The 24125-nt window shown below is 41.2% G+C and overlaps 1 protein-coding gene across 3 annotated transcripts in view; it reads right to left on the bottom strand.

Moving 5' to 3' along the window:
• Positions 1 to 24125, bottom strand: part of GDE1 (glycerophosphodiester phosphodiesterase 1) — a 48241-nt gene that overhangs the window by 11751 nt on the left and 12365 nt on the right. For all 3 annotated transcript variants that reach the window (XM_089679052.1, XM_089679053.1, XM_089679054.1), the window contains 3 exons: positions 21190 to 21295; positions 12366 to 12458; positions 639 to 850 (listed from right to left, as the gene is read on the bottom strand). In XM_089679052.1, coding sequence (XP_089535178.1) covers positions 639 to 850; positions 12366 to 12458; positions 21190 to 21295 — 411 coding nt within the window. The remainder of the gene's footprint in view (positions 1 to 638; positions 851 to 12365; positions 12459 to 21189; positions 21296 to 24125) is intronic.

Genomic DNA, 24125 nt, shown 5'->3' with positions numbered 1-24125 from the left:
GATAACTCTACTTTAAAATTCCTTGGCCATTTTTAATATATCTAGGAATATATTTAATACATCTAGGGATACAAAGCAGCTTTGCAAATAGAACCCCTTACCTCTGTCTTTTACTTGTGCTTGGAGAGGCTCAAGTTGTTGTAAACGTTTCAATGTTTGCATATAGGAAGTCTGCATCTGCTCATCAACTACAGTCAAGGACTTAGGAAAAGTAAGGAATCTTCTTTAAACACCCATTTGATTTAATAGAGTTGATAGCCTAAAGAAGTGGAGGCTGTTTCCTTAGCAAAGTAAATGTTATCTTTGCAAGTGTATGTTTACTTTGCAGATTGAATATAAAGCTGTTTTCACCATACACATGTACAAGAAAAACCCCTATTTAAATGTTTTGTGCAGTCGGTGCTATAGCCAAAGTGACAAAACTTGTATTCTGTCAGTTTTTTACAGAAATGTCCATTTTGTCTATACAAAACAAGCAGAATGCAGCTGTCATTTTCCCAGCAATGGTTTTAAAATCACAGAAAATCTGATTGACTTATGTGTGAACAATCACATTTTTATAAATCTGTAGGTCAGGGAATGGGTCTAGATGTCAGCAAGATAGGCAGGTCTCGATAATAACTAAAATAAAAACTTACTTTGAGATGTAATTCTTCTGCATCAGGAAAGCAGATATGCCACAAAAGTTCCACAGAATGTGGTGTAATGCCCAATCGAGTAGGACATCCATTGACACATAAAAATAATGGTTCCACATGGAGTCAAAACGAGGTTTCCCATCGCCTAAATGACTAAGACTCCACGGCCTATGGGTTAAAGCCGTGACTACATTTATGTCTGCTTGCCTCATCTGAAAATTAAGCAAAGATCACATTTGATTATTTTAGCTACTGAATGAGAACATGGCATAATCTCACACAGGGCATAACCAAACAAAGGCAGATCTCTTGATACAACAGTGTTGAATCATACATAGCTTTATCAGCTTTTTTTTTTTTTAATAAGCACAGAGGAAATGATCACCAACTGTGTTAGAAACATTTCTCCATGCTATTACCCAGTTCAGCTCCAAAGAGTGAACATTTAACCACTTGCCTACCGGGCACTTATACCCCCTTCTTTACCAGGCCAATTTTCAGCTTTCAGCGCTGTCGCACTTTGATTGACAATTGCGCGGTCATGCAAGATTGTACCCATATGAAATTTTTATCATTTTTTTCTCACAAATAGAGCTTTCTTTTGGTGGTATTTAATCGCCGCTGGGTGCTTTACTTTTTGCGCTATAAACAAAAAAATTGCAAAAAATTTGAAAAAAAAAAAGTTTCTTTGTTTCTATTATAAAATTTTTCAAACAGGTAATTTTTCTCCTTCACTGATGTGCGTTGATGAGGCAGCACTGATAGGCGGCACTAATGAGGTGGCACGGATAGGCGGCACTAATGAGGTGGCACGGATAGGCGACACTGATGATGGGTACTGATAGACAGCACTGATAGGTGGCACTGACTGGCATCATTGCTGGGCACTGACTGGTGGCACTGCTGGGCACTGACTGGCACAACCGCTGGGCACTGACTGGTGCCACTGACTGGCAGCACTGCTGGGTTGCACTGCTGGGCACAGGTAGGTGGCACTTCTGGGCACACTTGTGTGACACTGTTGGGTGACACAAGTGGGTGCACTGCTGGGCACAGGTGGATGCACTGCTGGGCACAGGTGGGCGGAGCTAGTGGGCGCACTGCTGGGCACAGGTGGGCGGAGTTGGTGGGCGCACTGCTGGGCACCGATCATCAGGGCACTGATGATCGGTGCCAATCCCTGCTCTAACAACTGCCGGTTCTCGGCAGTACTATCCTCAAGATCTGACAGCGTGAGGAAAGTGCAGCCGAGAACCGGCAATTGCATTTCCCGGTGATCAGCATGTCATTGGACGCGGCTGATCTCGTGGTAAAAGGCCGTTGTGATTGGCCTTTTACAACATCACGTGATCAGCTGTGTCCATAAAACACAGCGATCACGGAGATCGCCGGGTGCGCGCGAGCGCGTTAAGGGGGGACGTCATATGACGCCCACCCAGAACTGGCCGGCCGCAGTGCAGCCGTCATTTGGCTATCTGCCGTTGGCAAGTAGTTAATCACAAGCTGATGGCTGCAGTAGCAGCCATCAGCATGTGTGTTTTTCGTTCAGCCCACTCACTGCCAGCTAGAAAGCGATGCAGCACCTCCATGGCTGCTGATCACTTTCACAGGCAGCATGGAAATTTTATAATTAATTTATTTATATTTTCAGAAAATATATAATGTTCTGGGGGTTGAAGTCATTTTTACATGTATGCACAAATTTAAAAAAAAATTGTTCTGGAGCCAAGCTTGTTATAAGTTTCCAAAGTTTAAAAACAGTTGTCATCAATATAAACTTATATAACAATATAGGTGGAACTGCAGATTAATTCTAAAACAGTGAACTCCTGGTCCTAAATAAACTGGGTCAACATGGCTAATGGGGACCTTTTTGTTTTTACCCAGAAAGATTTGGGGATCCTTATTTAAAAGCAACATAAAGGTTTCCTACTAACCTGCTGAAGGCAGGTGGAGACACAAACATGTATATATGTAAACACCAATCATAGTGTATCTCGCTGTAAATAAACTCATAGAACCTACATCCTAATCAATGCTTGGAATTCCATAAACATGAAAATAATGCGTCGAGAGGCCTATGGTAATTTCAATTAAATGACAATTCAAACATTAACCACCAACCTCCAGAGGATTTACCCCCCCCCCCTGACCAGGCCTCTTTTTGCAACTCGGCGCTGCACTAATTCAACTGATAATTGCGCGGTCATGCAATGCTGCACCTAAACGAAATTTACTTCCTTTTCACACAAATAGATCTTTCTTTCAGTGGTATTTGATCACCTGTGCGCTTTTTAGTTTTCACGCTATAAACAAAAGAAGACCAACAATTTTAAAGAAAAACAATATTTTTTACTTTCCGCTATAAAAAATATATAGTAAACTCAAAGTTAGTTATAAATTTAGGCCAAAATGTATTCTGCTACATGTTTTTGGTAAAAAAAAATCCCAATAAGTGTATATTGATTGCTTTGTGTGAAAGTTATAGCGTTTACAAACTATGGTATAGATACTGCAATTTACGCAATTTTTTTGCTATATAGCGCTGCGCTAGTTTAACGGACAATTGCGCAGTCATGCAATACGGTACATAAATGAAATTTATGTCCTTTTTTCAGACAAATAGAGCTTTATTTTTGCGGTATTTGATCACCTGTGCACTTTTTATTTTTGGCGCTATAAGCAGAAAAGGTTTTGACGAAAAAATTTTTTTTTGAAAAAACAATATTTTCTCATTCCGGTAATAAAAAATATCCAAAAAAACCCTAAAATTTTGGCATAAATTTAGGCCAAAATGTATTCTGCTACATGCTTTTGGTTAAAAAAATCCCAGTAAATGTATATTTATTGCTTTGTGTGAAAGTTATAGCATCTACAAACTATGGTATAGATAATGGAATTTACACAGCTTTTACTTTCTGACTGCCCATCACATTTCTTGAGGTGCTAAAATACCAGGATAGTACAAACACCCCCAAATGACCCCTTTTCGGAAAGTAGACACCCTAAGCTATCTGCTGAGAGGCATATTGAGTCCATGGAAGATTTATTTTTTTCCCACAAGTTTCTGGCAAATTACAAAAACATTTTTTTTTTACACAAAGTTGTCATTTAAATGATTTATTTCTCGCAGAAGCCATGGGTGTATGTGGAATTACACCCCAAAATACATTCTGCTACTTCTACTGAGTATGGGGATATTACATGTGTGAAACTTTTTGGGAGCATAGCCACATACAGGAGCCTGAAATCCAATGACTACTTTGAAAGCCTGAAGGTGCGTAACTTCATTACACTTCCTCACTGCCTATCACAGTTTCGAAGGCCCTGACATGCCAGGATAGCACCAAACCCCCCCAATGACCCCTTTCTGGAAAGTAGACACCCCAAAGAATTGAAAAAGAGGCACGGTGAGTATTTTGCAGATCTCATTTTTTCTCACAAGGTTTTGAAATATAAAAAAAGTAGAACAAATATGTTTTTGTTTTTTTCTTCATTTTCCAAAAACTTGTGGCAACAAATGAGATCTGCAAAATACTTACCATGCTTCTTATCAAATTCCTTGGGGTGTCTACTTTCCAAAAATGGGTCATTTGGGGGGATTAGGTATTATCCTGGTATTTCAGGGCCTCCGAAACTGTGAAAGATAGTCTGGAAGTGTAATGATGAAATAAAGCCCTTTAAAAGCCTGAATGTGCTTATTGGATTTTGGGGTCCTGTACTTGGCTAGACTGCCAAAACGTCTCTCACATGTGGTACCCCCATACTCGGGAGAAGTAGCAGAATGTATTTTGGGGAGTAATTCCACATATACCCATGGCATGTGTGAGCAGTAAATCATTTATGTGACAATTTTGTGTAAAAAAAAACTATTTTTGTCATTTTCCAAAAACTTGTGTTAAAAAAATAAATTCTTTTATTGATTCAACATGCCTCTCAGCAAATAGTTTGGGGTGTATACTTTGCAAAAAGGGGTTGTTTTTGGGGGGTGGGGGCGTTTTATGCCCAGCATTAGAAGTTTATGCCACACATCATTCACTCTTCTAACCACCTGAAGATAAAGCCTTTTCTGACACTTTTTGTTCACATGAAAAAAAAATCTGTATTTTTGCTAGGAAATGAATTTAAACCCCCAAACATTATATATTTTTAAAGCAGACATCCTAGTTAATAAAATGGTGGGTACTACAGTTTGTTATGGCACATAGTACTCGCGCAGCAATTTTTCAAAAGCAATTTGTTTTAAACAAAATACACTTTTTTTACTTTTAATGCATAAAAACACAATATAATGGCCAATTATTTGGTAAAATGTAAAAAATAATGGTATGCCGAATAAACAGATACCAAACAGGACATGCTTTAAAACTGCACATGCCCCGTGCAATGGCGACAAAATACATACATTTTTAATATCCATAGGCAACGCTTTAAAAGCTACCATTTTAGATTTACAGATTACAGATTTAGATTACTGCCCTTGATCTGACGTTCACAGAGATACCTCACATGCATGGTGCAACCGCTGTTTACATACTGGTACAGGGTCAACGCTTGTGCACACAGGTGTGCGCGCATGGGAGGGGCGAGTTTTTTATTTTAATTTTTTTTAAGTTGCTTTGATTTTTTTTCTATTATTTTTACGCTGTACCTTTTTTTTTGATCACTTTAACTACATGCCGCCTAGCCACTGTACATATACGGCGGCAGGGCGGCACTCGCAGGCAAAACCACATTTTAAAACGTGTGTTTTGTAAACAAATAGGGTATTTGTCCCGCGGATCACCGCCACAGATGTCAGTCGCCGGGTCACAGCCGCTCCTTAGCGGCTATGTCCCGGCGATCGGCGGAAAACAGTGACAGACAGCACAGCTGCAGTAGCTGTGCTGTCTGTCACTTCCCTGTCAGCTCGAGGATGAGCTGATCGAGAAAGAACAGTTTCTCTTTCTCGATCAGCCTTGCCCCGCCCAGTACACACCCCCGCCCCCTAGTAAAACACTCCCCTCACTCCTATAACCCTTCCCTGCAAAATAAAGTTAACCCCTTCCTCCCCATTACCATTAGTACAGTGTCAGTTTTTTTTTTTTGCACTGATCACTGTATTAGTGTTTTTGTGGATGTCAGTGACCCCAAGTCAGTACCCCCCAATGTCAGAATGTCCGCCGCAGTCCCGCCACGAGTCGCTGGTCGCTACCATAAGTCCCTGATCGCCGCCATAATTCGCTGATCGCCGCCATTATTAGTAAAAAAAAAACCTAAAAATCCCAGTATCTTTCCCACCATTTGTAAACGCTATAACTTTCACGTAAACCAATTAATTTACACGTATTGGGTTTCTTTTTTAGCAAAGACATGTCGCAGAATGCATTTTGGCAGAAATTTATGACTAAATTTGATTTTTGCATTTTTTTTTTACTGGACATGTTTTTTTAGCAAAAAATCCAAAATATTTTTTTTTTCCTCAAAATTGTCAGCCTTTTTTTTTATAGCGCAAAAAATAAAAACCGCACAGGCGATCAAATACCACCGAAAGCTCAATTTGTTTGGAAAAAAAGGATGTAAATTTCATTTATGTACCATATTGCATGACCGCGCAATTGTCCGTTAAACTAGTGCAGCGCTGTATAGCAGAAAAATGGCGTAAATTGCAGTATTTTTACCATAGTTTGTAGACGCTATAACTTCCACACAAACCAATCAATATACACTTATTGGGATTTTTTTTACCAAAAACATGGAGCAGAATACATTTTGGCCTAAATTTATAACCAACTTTGAGTTTACTATATATTTTTTATAGCTGAAAATAAAAAATATTGTTTTTCTTCAAAATTTTTGGCCTTTTTTTGTTTATAGCGTGAAAAATAAAAAGCGCACAGGTGATCAAATTACACCAAAAGAAAGCTCTATTTGTGTGGAAAAAAGGACGTAAATTTCGTTTGGGTGCAGCATTGCATGACCGCACAATTATCAGTTGAATTAGTGCAGCGCCGAGTAGCAAAAAGAGGCCTGGTCATTAAGGGGGGTAAATCCTCTGGAGCTCAAGTGGTTAATGCCATCACAGGGAATGCAAATATCCCCTATAACTTCAAAGGGCATTGTCATATATTCTTTTTTGAGAAAGCTGGGGTCTATGAGACTCTGGAATTCTCCTCTGCCCTTACATTATCTAATCAAACCAAAATCCGTGTGATCAGATGCTTTCCCAATTTACAAATGGCGCTGTTTATATCCTGCGAAACTGAAGTGATGAAATCCTTGTAGCTTCCAAATTCTTAGACTATAGAGATGATTGGCACCACTCTGTTCTCCAATAAGCTCTATGGTCAGCTGGCAGAAACACCGGCTGCATTCTCAGGTTCCCCCGATGGCACGGGACTGCCCGAGAAGGCCGTGGAAGGCAGCGGGGCATCATCTCCCGCTGCTTGTAAAAGCAATCCTGCAGCTAATTAGCCACTAGGATTACTTTTACATGAAAGCTGATCGCCGGCTGAAAAAAATTATACCAGGATGATGCCTGCAGCTGTAGGCATCATCCTGGTATAACCATTCAAGGAGAAAGAATACCGGCAATACTCTTGTCGATTGATGCTTTTGATAGGGTTAATTGGGGATTTATGTTCGATACGTTGGAGACACTGGGAATGGGGCCTAAAATGCTGAACTGGATAAAAGGATTATATAAATACCCATCAGCGGCAGTTAAAGTAAATGGAGCACTTTCACAGTATTTTAGAATGCATAATTGTACCAGACAGGGATGCTCCCTGTCCCCTTTACTGTTTGTTCTGTCTCTGGAACCATTTTTGGAGAGGGAAAGGAAATGTATTGATATAAAGGGGATAAAACTAGGAGAAAGAGAGCATAAAGTATATGTTATTTTTTATCACTAATCCCAGAACCGCTGCCCAATTTATTGAAAGCATTAAAACAGTATGGAGAGATGTCAAACTTGAAAATAAACCCAGTAAAATCAGACATTTTAAATATTAACCTTTCAATGCTAGAGAAGACGAGTTTACAAAAGGAATTCCCATTCACTTGGAAGAGAATTGAAATAGGTTACTTGGAATAAAATTGACCTTTTTAAAAAATTTCTACAAAGCAAATTATATCCCGTTAATAAATGAAATTAAGGAAGAATTGAGAAGACGATCAAAAGGAGGAGCCTCATTGATTGGACGAATAAATCTGGTTAAGATGGTGATACTTCCGAAAATTTTGTATAAATTCCACATGCTGCCAATCGCCCTACCAGGGTCTTTTTTTGGGATAATTAAAAAGGTGATTATTACATTTATTTGGGCTAATAAGAAACCAAGAATTAGCTATGAGGTTCTAAGCAGAGCAAAAGGAAATGGAGGCTTTGGATTACCTAATGTGAGGTTGTATTACACAGCTGTTGTTTTATCACGAGTGGTGGATTGGACATTCAACTCACAGGGGAAGGGATGGGTGAATATGGAAGGGGCATCATGCAAATCACAGTTAGAGAAGAGTATATGGATCCCACACAGGTTTTGCACATTTGATGTAGATATTAGCTCACTGACGAAGATAGTTTTGGGTACGCGGGATAGAATACACAGTCAAAAAAAATGGGAATTTAATTCACGGAGGATTCCATTAGCGGGAACTGAGTTTTTCCCCCAGGGAAGGATAATATTAGTGGGAACTGGATAAACGATAAGAATGCAGGTTTGAAAGACATTATAAAAGACGGGAAATTGCATGCGTTTCAAGATTTAAAAAAGAAAGATTTATTTGGCATGTTGGATAATTGGAGGTATTACCAGCTAAACCATTTTGTAGCGAGCCTCCCACAACCGCTTAGGACAATGGAAGAAATGTACCCATTTGAAAAATGATTAAATGGAGACAAGATCCCAAAACATGTTACCTCAAAAGTATATAAGATCCTCATGGAAATGGAAGGAGGTGATCCTCCCGGGTATATGGGGAAGTGGGAGAGGGAATTGGGAGTAGAAATTAATCAACAGCAAAGGAATATGGTTTTTAAAATGACTCATAAGGCGATAAACATGCGTACAGCAGAAATGAACTATAAATGTATGGCTAGATGGTATATAACACCAAGGGTAGCCCATAAGCAGCAAGTAGAGATATCCCCATTGTATTGTAGAGGTTGTGGAGAAGGAGGTACAATGGCACATATATGGTGGAGTTGCCCAAAAATACAGAACTATTGGAAGGAAATAATCCAATTGACCCAGGAAATATGTAAAATAACCTTGCAGAGAGACCAATGGAAGTGTTTATTTTATTATTTCGAACCCTCATTGAAATTACATAAAAAGAAATTATTGTATCATATATTAAGTGCGGCAAAGGGTTTAATTCCTAAGTACTGGCAGGTGACTGAAGCACCAAAAATTGGGGATTGGATAGAAAGAGTGGATGACATTTTTAGAATGGAGGAATTATATCATTTGGAAGAGGATAAAATAGAAAAGTTTGGGAAAATATGGAATAGTTGGATTAAATTTAAAACCTCGGAAATATACATAGAATTGACAAGAGCAAAGGGGGATTTTAGAAACCTGTAAAGAATTATTATGGTAAATCTATGAGAAAGATGAATTTAGTATAGAGATATAGGCATGAGAGGAAAACTAGAATGGGGGGCAGGATGTGGACGGAGGGAAAATATGGGGTTATTGGAATATGTATGTAATATTTATACAATTGATGATTTCCTTATTTTGTACAAAAATCAAATAAAAACTTAAATTATAAAAATTAAAAAAAATAAAAAATCCCACACATTCAAAGTCCAGTGATGTACCAGGACATCGCTGATCCTTATTGGTTATATATGCTATGTTATTTTTTTTTTTTGTATGCAGCCTGTGGGCTGAATGAAAAAAAGAGAAGAAATCTGTCAGAAAAAGTGTGGGGTATGCCCACCATTAGAATATACCACCCTGCATCCACCCACTTCTAATGGTGGGCACACATTAGGTCACACTTTGCCACATGCGCCAGTTCCAAGATTGTACAAATGTCTAAATAGTGGCACGCTTGAATAAAAATTGTTCACGTATAAGTGGTACCCCATATGGAAAAAGGATGACGCCAAGTCCCAAACTATCTTGCCACTGCTCCCCATGTAGTCTGGGCATCTGGTGGTCTCCACGTGACTATCTTTTCCCTCGTAAAAAACGAAACTTATAAGTATAGACTGTTGCCCTCTCACAGGTCTTCTACATCTTGACCCCATATCTGGCACGCTTGCTGGGGAGAAATTGTTTGAATGCAAGGTGGCCAGAAAAATTAATCAGGGACTCATCAACGCAGATTTTTTGCTGAAGAGTATAGACATCTGTAAATTTTTGGTTAAGGTGATTTACGAGGGGCTGAATTTTGTGGAGCCAATCAAATTCAGGGTCACCTCAAGGGCGACAGAGTGTATTGAGTGAAATGCATAAAACACATTATACTCTCCTATCTATGCCTGGCTATGGCAGCAGAGAACACGGGCATATGATGAATCGGGTCTGTGGACCAATACAATCGCAATTAATTTTTTTTTGTAATGCCCATGTTGAGGGTTAGGCCCAAAAAAAAATGTAAATTCGAAAACCGTAATGAGTTTCCATGCGACTGGTCTGGAAAGGTTTGAATTGGGGTTGGCGGCGATAAATTGTTGTGCATATAAATTGCTTTGATCCACAATCAACAGATATTCCGTGAAAAACAGCTCAAAAAATCAAGGGGAGGAGTTAAATTTGCTATTTCCATCTGAATTCCGGGTTGGGCAGTGAATGGGGGAAGAGGGGTGCTGCAGAATTTGTGGTCTGTCTATCGGGATTTGCAAGCACATCCGTAAGGATACTAGGGGCTCTACAGGCCTGTGTGCAAATTCTTGGAGATTGCGGGACAATACTTGTGCTCGCCACCGCAGCAGCTTGTACTGCACTTATGGGACTCACCACGTCGCCAAGTCATACTGCAGTGCTGGTATTATTATTATACAGTATTTATATAGCGCCAACAGTTTGCTCAGCGCTACAATATACTGGGAGACAATACAGAACAATACAGTTCAATACAAGAGTGTTAGGAGGGCCTGATCCTGGGAGCTTACAATCTAAGAGATATGTGAAAGACCAGGATGTACTAGCCCACTAGTACTCACCAGTTCACCAAAAGGTAGCGTGGCACTAGTACTGGCACTCTGCTGCATATGAGAGTTCATCAAAATTTACTGACAAGTGCTAACAGAGATCAGGCCTGATTCTGCCAACACTGCGGTTTTGTTGGCAATGTATCAAGTGACAGTCACCTACTGACACTGCACTTGCTGGGGGAGAAGGGGGGGGTAAGCGTAGGGGCTAAACGCAGGTGCTGGCAGGTGCCAGGACTGATCCCACTAACGCTGCGTTTTTGGGGACACTATACTAATGTGAACGCTGGTATACTGCTGATCTGATCAAAGATATTGATCCGTTCAGACACTATACTAGCAATGGAGGTTTATTGTGCATGAGCGTGTTCCTGGCAATCAAGGGGTTAAATGTGATGACTGGTGTACTGACGGGCAATCTGACGCTATCTAGGAGGGGCGTGAACACCGCGAGAGCGAGAATCACTTATATATGTGATTTTGTGCACCCATGCCGCCCTGTAGCAGTATTTCTGCTATAGGGCGGTCAGGAAACGGTTACAGAAGTGGTTTGTGTTACGTCGCTCATTACTTTAACTGACAATTGCGCGGTCATGCAACATTGCACCCAAATTAAATTTACATCTTTTTTTTCCCCCACAAATTGAGCTTTCTTTCGGTGGTATTTGATCGCCTGTGCGTTTTTTATTTTTTGCACTATAAAAAAAAAAAAGGCTGACAATTTTGAGAAAAAAAACATTTTGGACTTTTTGCTATAAAACATGTCCAGTGAAAAAATTTAAAAATCAAATATTTCGTCATAAATTTCGGCCAAAATGTATTCTGCGACGTCTTAGCTAAAAAAATCCCAATACGTGTAAATTAATTGGTTTACGTGAAAGGTATAGCGTTTACAAAATGGCGGTATAGATACTGGATTTAAAAAATTTTTTATACTAATGGCGGCGATCAGCGACTTATGACGCTGATCAGCGACTTATGGCGGGACTGCGGCGTACATTCTGACACTGGGGGGGAACTGATTTGGGGTCACTGACATCCCCAGTGACACCAATACAGTGATCACAATGCAAAAAAAAAAAACAACACTGACACTGTACTAATGGCACTGGGGAGGAAGGGGTTAACTTTTTTTAGGCAAGCAAGGGTTAACTGTGAGGGGAGTGTTTTACTAGTGGGCAGGGGGTATGTACTTCACTGTTGCAGGCTGTTCCGGAAAGCTAATCTCTGCTCCGGGACAGTGAGCTGGGAACTGACAGGGAGCAGAGCTGCATTGAAAACAATGCAGCTGTGCTCTGTGTCACGGTTTGCCGGCAATCGCCGGGACCCGGCGGGTAATGACCAACCGGGACCCGTGATTGACACCCGCAGCTGTGATCGGCGGCGCAGATAGGGCGGTCGCGCGCCCCCTACCTGACATGCAAAATTACGTTTATAAACGTGATTTTGCACAGCGGTGCCGCCCTGCCGCAGTATATGTACTGTGGCTGGTCGGCAACCGGTTAATAAACAGAACAGACTAAACACAGAATGTGTATTGCTTTATAAAACACGCAAGTTTATTGCAGGTTTATACTCACTTTATAGATCACACTTGGCTCAAAAGAACAGACGATGCTGCTGTTATACAGGTTGGGAAAGTCCACATACAGCTGCCTGAGGGCTTCAGCAGCCTAGGGAACAAAAAAAACGTGCATTGATTTCTGCCTACTTTGTCACTCTGTAATGTACACTACTGGCAAACATTTCATGACCATATGCTGTAGAGGGAAAGGTAAATATGTTGCATTTTAGGTCCATTCACATCTGTACTTCTTTTGTATTTCTGGTTCTGTTGGTTTACAACTTCCACTCCTTTGGTATTAAAAATCTACCAAACCGTATACATAGCTGCTTAGGGGCAGACCTGGAACTTCAAAACAGAGGCTTTAAATGTAATACGTAAATTTTTATTTTTGACAAAAGGGTCACAATCAATAGAGAAGCGGTACCAAACATCTTTTAGAGGCCCGAAAAAACCCTTCATCGGGGCCTGGACTTAGTAGTTATTCCCAAATGGACTTACAGTATGATCTTCTAGAAAGAGATCTTAATTCAGAAACAAGCAAATGCAATAGCTCAAAATGGCACTGTTCTGCTTCAGTTTAGATACATATGCCAAGGAACAGTTAGGACATCAGTAGGACCCACTCAATTTTCGGCTGAACCCGTTATATGAAGCTCTGCATATCACTAACTCATTCATTATGCTCATTTAAGACGGATGGTAGCTGTTAAGTGCTTTGTATGAATATGTGTGTGGCCCGGGTCTGATTATAAGGAGATAACGTTATCTTACCTTATGTTAAAGTGAAAGGAGGATTCTGGCCTACTGGCCTTATTACCTAATTGTGATCTCAATAAAGTTGTTAATTTCATTTACACCGCTGTTGGTTCTCTTTTAAAACCTCTTTTTTGAGGGGGTCCTACTGATCTCCTGTTATTTGGCTCTGTCTTGGTTTTGAGGACCCCACTATAGAATTTAAGGCGAGTCTGTGATTTAATCAGCAATCTGTGATCGGACTTCCCATTGAGGGAGAGGTAACTTTGTTGAAATTGTTTTTATTACCTTGTAGATACATATGCCCCCTAATCTTTTGTATGCAGAGACATACACTATATTGCCAAAAGTATTGGGACCCTGCCTTAACACACTCATGAACTTTAATGGCATCCCAGTCTTAGTCCATAGGGTTCAATATTGAGTTGGCCCACCCTTGGCAGCTATAACAGCTTCAACTCTTCTGGGAAGGCTGTCCACAAGGTTTAGGAGTGCGTCTATGAGAACGTTTGACCATTCTTCCAGAAGTCCATTTGTGAGGTCAGGCACTGATGTCGGACGAGAAGGCCTGGCTTGCAGTCTCAGCTCTAATTCATCCCAAAGGTGTTCTATTGGGTTGAGGTCAGGACTTTGTACAGGCCAGACACGTTCCTCCACCCCAAACTCACTCAGTCATGTCTTTATGGATCTTGCTTGGTGCGCAGTCATGTTAGAAAAGGAAGGGGCCATCCCCAAACTGTTCCCACAAAGTTGGGACCATGAAATTGTCCAAAAAGTATTGGTATGCTGCTGCATTAAGAGTTGCCTTCACTGGAACTAAGGGGCCAAGCCCAACCCCTGCCAAACAATCCCACACCATAATCCTCCCTCCACCAAAACTTTACACATTTGGCACAATACAGTCAGACAAGTACTGTTCTCCTGGGACCGGCAAACCCAGACACGTCCATCAGACTGCCAGAGAGAAAAGTATGATTCATCACTACAGGGAAAATGTCTCCTCTGCTCTGAGTGGTGTCACACTTTACATCACTGCATCCGACGCTTTGCATGGCACTTGGTAATGCAGCTGCTCGGCCATGGAAACCCATTCCATGAAGCTCTCTACGCACTGTTGTTGTGCTAATATGAAGGCCACACGAAGTTTGGAGGTCTTTAGCAATTGATTCTTCAGACAGTTGGCGACTTCTGCGCACTGTACGCTTCAGCATGCGCCGACCCCCCCTGTCATTTTATGTGGCCTACTACTACGTGGCAGAGTTGCTGTTGTTCCCAGTTGCTTCCACTTTGTTATAATACCAATAACAGTTGACCAAAATTTCACGGATGGACTTATTGCACAGGTGGCAACCTAACACGGTACCACACTTGAATTCACAGAACTTCTGAGACCATTCTTTCACAAATGTTTGTAGAAACAGTCTGCATGCCTAGGTGCTTGATTTTATATAGCTGTGGTCATGCAGGTGATTGGAACACCTGAGTCCAATGATTTGGAGGGGTGTCCCAATACTTTTGGCAATACAGTGTATGTCTATATATATAATATAATGTTTAATCTTCAAGGCTGCCAAAACACCGACTACTATGAAGGCCACAGAAGATTACAACATATGATTCAACAGAGAACATCTCTTGTGAATATTGACTGGACATATGGTGATTTTCAAGCCAAATGTAAAAATGTAAGCTGAACTCAGAGAAAAAGTAAAAGTCCTTCCTTGCAGTATGACTACACCTGCACTGAAAGGGTTAACCACTCATTCATGTCTAGGGAACAGAGTAAAGCAGTTCTACTTACCTGATCTTCTGCTCCCACAGGCTCTTGTCCTCTGCACTCAAGCAGTCAGATGCCCCGATGCCATCAAGAATAAACACAGGTTCCACAACTCTGCACTGGATGTGAGGACGCAGAGAGAAAGTCCACTGTCAGAATGTAGGGGAGTGTTATTTGCCAGTTAAAAGTGCTTTTATTGTCCTCTAGACATAAACAAGCAGTTAACTCTTGCAGTGTGGGCACAGCCCCAGTGCAAGGGGGAAAGTTTAAGTTTCCTAGAGTTGGGCTTCATGATGGCCATGATTACAGCCTTTGAGATCAGTTATTGGATACGTGTAAAGAGAGACTAGAAGAAATTCACCTTTAAAGCATAGCTCCAGTCGAAATTTAAACAAAAAAAAAGTCATCAGCTACAATAACTATAGCTGCTGACTTTTAAAACACAGACACTCACCTGTCCCTTGATCCCGGGGTGTCCTCACACCGGTGGGGTTCACCGGCATCTTCAGTGTGGTCAACCAGCTGTGACAGCTTGCAGCTTCACAGCCAGGGGCCCACTGCACATGCAAGAGTAGTCTTCTGGGACCGGTCATGCGTTCCAGAAGACTTTTGGAGGGGGGGGGGTGGCGGGGGACTACTTCCACTTCCGATCGCAATCACAGCGGTGGTGGGAGCGGGTACCTGTCAAATTTCCCCCTGCTCCCCAAAAGGAACCAATCCTTAACAGGGAGCCGGGGATGAAGCCTTAAAGCAACACGTGTGCATTTTTCATGCATTTTCAATGCATTTCAGGCCTGGTTCACACCAATGCAGTGCAGTTTGCATTTTGTCCGTTTCGCAGCACGTTTTGCTTTTTGCATGCGCATTTTTGACGCATTTTGCCTTATTTTTTTTTACCCATCTTGTTGCTGGGGAGATTAAAATGTAAAACACATCAAAAATGTGTCAAACGTGTCAAAAACGCACTATATGCATTTTCTGCAGCGCCTCCATTGAAGTCTTTTAAACCGTAAATGCAACGTTTTTCATTTAAAAAAAGTTCCTGACCTTTTCCAAAAATGGTGTGAACCAGTCCTCAATGGGGAAGTGCGTTTTTGGTACATTTTTTTTTTTAGCTCGCCAAATATGCACCACAAATGCGCCAAGCAGGATTTTTTTTAACACCGAAAAGGAAGCACAATGGACCAGTGTGAAAACATACATTGTATTTAAAGGGATACATTTTTCTTGAGCTTTTCTTGCGTTTTTTTTTTATGCAAAAGTGCTTCAAAAACTGCTCAGTCTGTAACCAGCCTACTGGCCGAAAAGGTGCTGAAAATAAATCCATATTAATTTAAATTGATATTAATTAAAAAGTTAAATATAATACAATATATAAAAAAAAAGCTTGCATTTTGGTTTCAGCCAAATGCATCCTAAATTTTCAGTTTCAGTCCAGAATTTTCATTTTGGTTTACCATTTCTACTAAATAATATTTTACTTTATAAACCGTGTACGATTTTCTGTAAGCCTAGATGCATCACCAATAAGATTGCACCCAAAAAGGTAAAACAACCTCCTTTCCACTGTATCCTTCCACAAGATTTTCAAATACTTTTGAGCGCTTTAAAATATGGGAAGTTCAGCTGTGGTACTTGTGATTTTATGTCACAGAGAGAATCCATTCTCTAACAATAAGGGTAGATGCTTAAACCATGCAATCTGCAAACTCAGAGCGAATTTCAGAAAAAGAAAAAAAAAAAAAAAAAAAAGGGAAGCATCAGTGTGCCCTACTATTTTCTGAAATGTCACAGTGATCCAAAATGTAATATTCTATCACAGTTTTAAACTTTTTTTGCATGCAAAATCTTCCACGATTTTAATATGAACACATCGTCTCCCCATGGCCTTAAAAAAGATTAAAAATGTCATCCCCTTTAGCTTTTTTTTTTTTTTTTAATGATAGTTTCCTTTACAATATGTCATAGTTTGGTTACATTTCACACTTCAGTTACAAATTGCTATTTTGTTTCCAGTTTTCATTGATACTCCATCTTAAGCACTGGCCATAACAGGTTGGTGGTGACCCCCAGTGCTTTGTTTGGGTTATTACATGCTACGGTTTACAAATATAGTTACTTGGCTGAATGTACAGGTGAAACTCAAAAAATTAGAATATCGTGCAAAAGCTCATTTATTTCAGTACTGCAACTTAAAAGGTGAAACTAATATATGAGATAGACAAGACAGTTCAAGCCGTGATAGTTCAAGCCGTGATTTGTCATAATTGTGATGATTATGGCTTACAGCTCATGAAAACCCCAAATCCACAATCTCACAAAATTAGAATATTGTGAAAAGGTGCAATATTCTAGGCTCTAAGTTGCATTACTGAAATAAATGAATTTTTGCACGATATTCTAATTTTTTGAGATTCACCTGTATATTATTTGTGATTATCTACGTTCAATTTGCAGAACTGAACGTTGATACGATGAATTTGTATATATTTGTGTACGTTTTATACAGTTTAGAAATTGTTGTTTCTAATGTGAACTCATGCAAAAAATTATTTATATTAGGTATAGTATTTTATTTCTCTTGCTGGTGGAGTTTGCCATCCACATGGTCCAATTGCCATTATGTGACAGCTCTGGTTTGTTTTGTGAAGCAGGCTAACTCCAGTTTCCTGACCATTACCTCATTCCTCCAGTCTGTCACTGGAGGTACTTATTGTTCAGGGAACAATCTCAGTACCTGTTTACAGATACCATTCTTGGGAGAGCTGTAGTGCATATTTCTTGGTTTATCCAGTATTTACTCCTGTTCATCCTTGTTTCTGCCTATTCTTTTGCTAGCTGCCTGTAGAGCAACCAGTTTTATGTCCTGATTAAGTCAGCATTTTGTAGTAGGTTAGTAAGGAATGGCCATACATTATACAATTTTCTTGAGAATTTTGGTTTAGATTTACCAAAAACCATATAATAGGAGATCAAACCTAAACAACACTTTCAATTGTATCCAATTAGGAAGGCCCTTGCACTACATAGTTGAAGGTAAATCTAAAAGAAATTGGACAGAAAATTGTATAGTATGGCCAGCCTAAGGCTCTCTTCATACCTAAGCATTCTGGCTTGCAGTCAGTGTGTTGACTATGCATTTTTGATGCATTAGTAATATCCTCAGTTTGCTTTAAACTGCATTAAAGATGCAACAAGCAAGCCTTTTCAAAACACCATATCCACAAGGCATCCAAAATGCACAGACTTGAATAAATCCTAACATGCACCAGGCAATGTTATTTCCTTGCCTCAAACACTGTCGTTTTTGCTGGACACATTAGTCTGCATAAAAATGTAGAGAAAAATATAAAAAAGGGTGTGGAATTAAAAAGGAATGTATATTGTTAAAAGTGTGAACTGTATAGGTTAATCAGTGATCACAATACAATTTTCATGATCATTGTCTTTTTTGCCAATCACATGGCCTTTGTAGGTACACACAGCAAAGGGCATTTGATTGCTTTAAATATCTGTTGGGGAACTCAGCTACAGGCTACCACTACCAAGGTCTGTAAAAGTGACTGGGTGGTATTACAGCCACCCAGTTCACTTCGACAGTAAAGACCAGAGGCTGGAGATGCATTTCTAAATAAGCTTGCAGTTGCAATTGCACTACAGCCTTTATTTAGAAGGTCTTAGATCTGTGTTTAGTATTCTTAAAGTGGAGCTGTTCCTTTAAAAGCTTCTGAAGCTTGCTGTAAGCTTTGCAAATGCTTTGTAAAAGATTACAATATACACTGCTCTCATACAACCTAAAACCCTTGTGAACAAAGCCTTACTCTGCTCTTCCTAACTGCACTTTGTGGTATATTCCTATTAATGTGGTACTATATTTGTATATGTAATTCTTTGGTCACAATGGTGTATATAGCAAAACAGTACCATTTTGCTAGCAAGGACAGTAGCTGCATACATTCGTATGATGAAAAATGATATATTTTGGATGACTTTAACAATCTTGTTTGTGACAAAAGTATAAAATGCAGATACATGAATAGCAAATTCTAACTTTTTTGGTTATGCACATTTTGGACTTATATGTGCCTGTATGTGTTGCTTTAAGAAATGTGGTTTTCTTTTTATTTCCTGACTGGAATAGCAAAATTACAGCTGCAGTTTGACTAGTTGCTACAGAAAACACTCTTTGTTTAGTAACTTCTAATACATTAGAGCACATCTTTGCTGTATGTAGCACTGCATAATCACTCGCAGGGATTCCATTAGGGGGGAGAGACGACAGCCCTCCCATACATGTAGGTTGCCCGGGTATCCAGGGGGGCACAGGTGGCCGGAGGGCAGGGGTGACTGGGTTGGGGAGTCTGTGTGTGTAAAGCTGCCAGAAGAGGGTCTGATTTGGACAATGTGGAGAGCGGCATACCACTCTATCTCTGGCTCCCAAAGCCACTGAAAGCCTAGGATAGTAATAAAGCGAGAGCAGTAAAGGCAGCTTACACTGAAGTCGCTGTAACCACTCCATCTCCCGTCCTGTCATCCTCCTGTCTCCACTGTCCTAGTCCCTCCCTCACTCCTCTGCTTGTCCAATCCAACACCCTATCTCTCATTTGTGTCCAACTAACCCCGTCCATATTCCAGCCACCTGCTTGTAATGCACTGAGAGCAGTTCTGTGGGCAGCCGGGTGGCAGTTTTGAAACAATAGCTGCAAGCTGTCACAGCCCTGGGGAGACCAGCCTGAAGAGGGGAGGCATAATTGGTGAGTGAGCATTTAAACCCAGAACACCCCCCCCCCCTTCATTCTCTCCTTCGTTCTCTCTCTCTTTCATTCTCTCCCTTGTTCTCTCTATCTCCCTTGTTCTCTCTTTCATTCTCTCCCTCATTCTCTCTCTCATTCTCTCTCTCTTTCAGTCTCTCCGCCTCATTTTCTCTCTCTCATTTGCTCCCTCCCTCGTTCTCTCGCCCCCTCTTTTGACTGGAGGAGGGCATGGGATAGAGAAGATGGGACTGGAGGAAGAGGACATGGGATGGAGAGGGAGGACATGGGATGGAGAGGGAGGACATGGGATGGAGAGGGAGGACATGGGATGGAGAGGGAGGACATGGGATGGAGAGGGAGGACATGGGATGGAGTGGGAGGACATGGGATGGAGTGGGAGGACATGGGATGGAGTGGGAGGACATGGGATGGAGTGGGAGGACATGGGATGGAGTGGGAGGACATGGGATGGAGTGGGAGGACATGGGATGGAGAGGGAGGACATGGGATGGAGAAGAAGGACATGGGATGAAAAAGATGGGACTGGAGAAGGAGGGCATGGGATGAAAAAGATGGGACTGGAGAAGGAGGGCATGGGATGGAGAAGATGGGACTGGAGGAGGAGGGCATGAGATGGAGGAGGAGGGCATGGGGTGGAGGAGATGGGACTGGAGGAGGAGGGCATGGGATGGAGGAGGAGGGCATGGGATGGAGGAGAAGGGACTGGAGTAGGAGGGCATGGGATGGAGGAGAAGGGACTGGAGGAGGAGGGCATGGGATGGAGGAGGAGGGCATGGGATGGAGGAGGAGGGCATGGGATGGAGGAGATGGGATGGAGGAGATGGGACTGCAGAAGGAGGACATGGGATGGAGGAGGAAGATATGGGATGGAAGAGATTGGACTGGAGGAGGAGGACATGGAATGGAGGCGATGGGACTGGAGGAGGAGGACATGGGGCTGGAGGAGGAGGACATGGGATGGGGGAGATGAGACTGGAGGAGGAGGACATGGGATGGGGGAGATGAGACTGGAGGAGGAGGACATGGGATGGGGGAGATGGGACTGGAGGAGGAGGACATGGGATGGGGGAGATGGGACTGGAGGAGGAGGACATGGCATAGGGAAGATGGGACTGGAAGAGGAGATGGGATGGAGGAGAAGGATATGGGATGGAGAAGGAGGACACGAGATGGGGGAGATGGGAATGGAGGAGGACATGGGATAAAGTAGATGGGACTGGAGAAGGACGTGGGATGGAGAAGATGGGACTGGAGGAGGAGGAGATGGAACTAGAAGAGGAGGACATGGGATGGAGGATATATTAAGTTGTAAGTGTGTTAAATTAACAGTGGGTGAACAGAAAGACTCGGTGAGGTGGACAGATTTAGGTGGGGAATGTTAATGGCCAGACACTGGGGGGAATGGGGGGCCCAGGCCTGAAGCTGTGTAAGGGGTCCCAAAATTTCTGATGGCTGCCCTGATCATTAGTGCTCAATATACCCACCGAGACCCACCTCTGCTGTCTACCTCTGTCAGATCATGCTGTCATTACCTGAGCGGCATGGCCTTTGACATCAAAGTAAACCACCAGATTGTGATGTATACATTCTTTAACTGCCTCCTTCAGTGTAGGAACTTTTTCATCATTATACAGGTGCCTGATAGACAGAAACGATATGAAACATTACATCAATAATGCCAGTTTTAATATAAAAGCAAAGCTACTTTTTATTATAAATTTTGTTTAATTTGCACTGGAAAAACTTGATCCTCTAAATAAAACTTAAAGGGGTTGATGTACTAAAACTGGAGAGTGCAAACTCTGGTGCAGCTCTGCAGAGAAACCAATCAGCTTCCAGGTTGTATTGTCAAACCTTAAAGGTTAAGTTCCCCTTTTAACCAAAAATAATGAATGCAGATAGCTGGTGCCATGCTCGTCTCCTGTAGACCTGTCGGTATATTTGCTTGCCCATACGGGAAGTACGAGCAAGCAGATATACTGACAGGAAGATTCAATAAATTACCACGGTGCTGCACAGTGCCATGGTGGTTCATGGAGAACTACAAGCCGCTAAGGCTGTCGGTACTTTTAGTTCATTCATTCACAGAACACAATGAATAAATGATGTAGCTGTGTGGGCGAGCTCCGCACGGCCGTGCTATTTTTAACCACCTCCCACGTGGCCAATGTACATAAACAGCCAGGTGGGAGCTTCCCCATTCTGAGTGGACATTCCTGTATGTCCCTCAGAACGGGTGTCTGCGCGCAGCCCCGCAATTCTGTGATGGCTATCACAGATTGGGATATGGGCTCTCTGATTGTCCCTCCCAATCATACGATGGCTGTGGGTGGGGAGTGGGGGATTCTGCAGTCTGTGACAGCTGATGATGCTATTGTTGAGCTACACAGGTCTGCAGTCATCCCACCCCAGTGCACAAAGCACCATTTGCCCCTGTCACAGTGTCTCATAAACATCTGTCAGTGTACCAGTGCACAAAACAAATAAATCATCATTTTAAAAAATGTAAAGCATCCTTGTCCCCCCTTGCTCGGATGCAAAGGCAAACGCACGCATTGGTCTCATACGTAAATGGTGATCGCACTACACGTGAGGTATTGCCGTGAATGTCAATAGAGAGAGCAATAATTTTAGCACCAGACCTCCTCTGTAACTCAGCTTATAACCTGTAAAGGCCTATAAAGCTTCACCTATGGAGATTTTTAAATACCGTAGTTTGGCACCATTCCATAAGCATGCACAATTTTAAAGCGTGACGTGAGTGGCATATCCATTTACTCGGTGCAACACAATATTTTATATTTTACCAAAAATTTGGGTATTATATTGTGTTTGTGTGCTTTAAAATTCCTTAAAGTGTACTTTTCCCCAAAATTTGCGGTCGAAATACCATGTGACATAAAACATTGCAAACCCACCATTTTATTCTATAGATACTCTGCTAAAAATATACAGTGTTTGGGGGTTCCAAGTAATTTTTTTTGTAAAAATATTGATTTTTACTTGTATACAAAAAGTGTCAGAAGAAGGCTTGGTCTTAAAGTGCATTATGCCTGAAGGAAAGAAAAAAAAAGTCTCATATATGTGGTATCTCCATACTCAGGAGGAGGAGTAGAATGTGTTTTGGGGTATAGTTGCAAGTGTGCCTATGTATGTGAGATATAACTTAATATGATGTTTTTGTGGGGGGGGGGAAATTATTAACTTTCTTTATTTTCCAAAGAATTGTAACTTCAAAAAACTCACTATGCCTCTAACTACATACCTTGGAATGTCTACTTTCCAAAAACGGGTCATTTGGGGGGTATTTGTACTGTCCTAGCTTGTGCCTCAAGAAATGAGATAGGCCGTCAGTATATTAGTTGTGATCAGGCGTGATCAATGTTCAATGATTGGTACCATACCTTGTAGACTCTATAACTTTCACACAGGCCAAACAATATAGACTGATTTGTGTTATTCTTAACAAAGCAATGTAGCAGTATAAATTATGATAAAAAATTTATGAAGAAAAATGACTTATTTGCAAAATTTTATAACAGAAATCAAGAAACTTGTCAGCATTTTTTCCATGTATAGTGCAAAAAATAAAAAACCCAGTGGTAATTAAATACCACCAAAGAAAGCTCAATTTGTGTGAAAAATAAAATTATAAAAGTGTCATTTGAGTACATTGTTGCATGACTGAGTAATTGTAATTTAAATTGTGAGAGCGCTGAAAGCTGAAAATTGGCCTGGCCAGGAAGGGGGTGAAAACGCCCAGTACGAAGGTGGTTAAAAAGTGACAGCTAGTACGGGAAACTTCTCCACATAATGCTTTCACAGGTGGGGGGCAAACGGGCAGCGGCTGCAGGACTGGGAACATGCTACATGTTCCACCCTAAAAACATGAGGAACATGTAACATGTTTCCAAAGGTGAACTTATCCTCTTATCCTTTAATTGAACAAGCTGAAGTTAGAAGCTAATTGGCTACCATGCACAGCCGCACCAGATTTAGTAAATCAACCACAAAGGCTTATTTCAACTGTGGCACACCTTTTCTAATACAGTGATCATGCAGACAAGGGGTCCCAGATAGGTTAAAACAAACTGGTCAGCTTAGGTCAATTGTACACAGGCATCTGAACCAACACAACATGAATTCAGACTTATTTCCCTTGCTCAGAAAGCCCAAAGACTGCGTACAGCTGCCTATAGACATTAATGGCTGTACACGGCTATATTCAGGTATATGCCATTGCTCCTGTAAACACAAGTATCGTGTACAAGTGTATGCAAACTGTAGAGAAATCGAATACAATCATTGCTAAATGCGATCTGAAATCACTAATGACCCATCTGTCTGGATTCAATGCTTTTTAAATCATTGACTTATAATAACTAACTATGAAGGGAGTAAAGTCAGAACTCCTGGTGTGCGTTCTTTCAGGTCAGTGATTCAGAAAATACTGAAACTTTAAAGTAAG

This window comes from Staurois parvus, unplaced genomic scaffold, assembly GCF_062004578.1.
Source record: "Staurois parvus isolate SC_StPar_1 unplaced genomic scaffold, SC_StPar_1.0 ptg000217l, whole genome shotgun sequence".
Classification (NCBI taxonomy): Eukaryota; Metazoa; Chordata; class Amphibia; order Anura; family Ranidae; genus Staurois; species Staurois parvus.
This window is presented reverse-complemented; position numbering and strand designations above follow the sequence as displayed.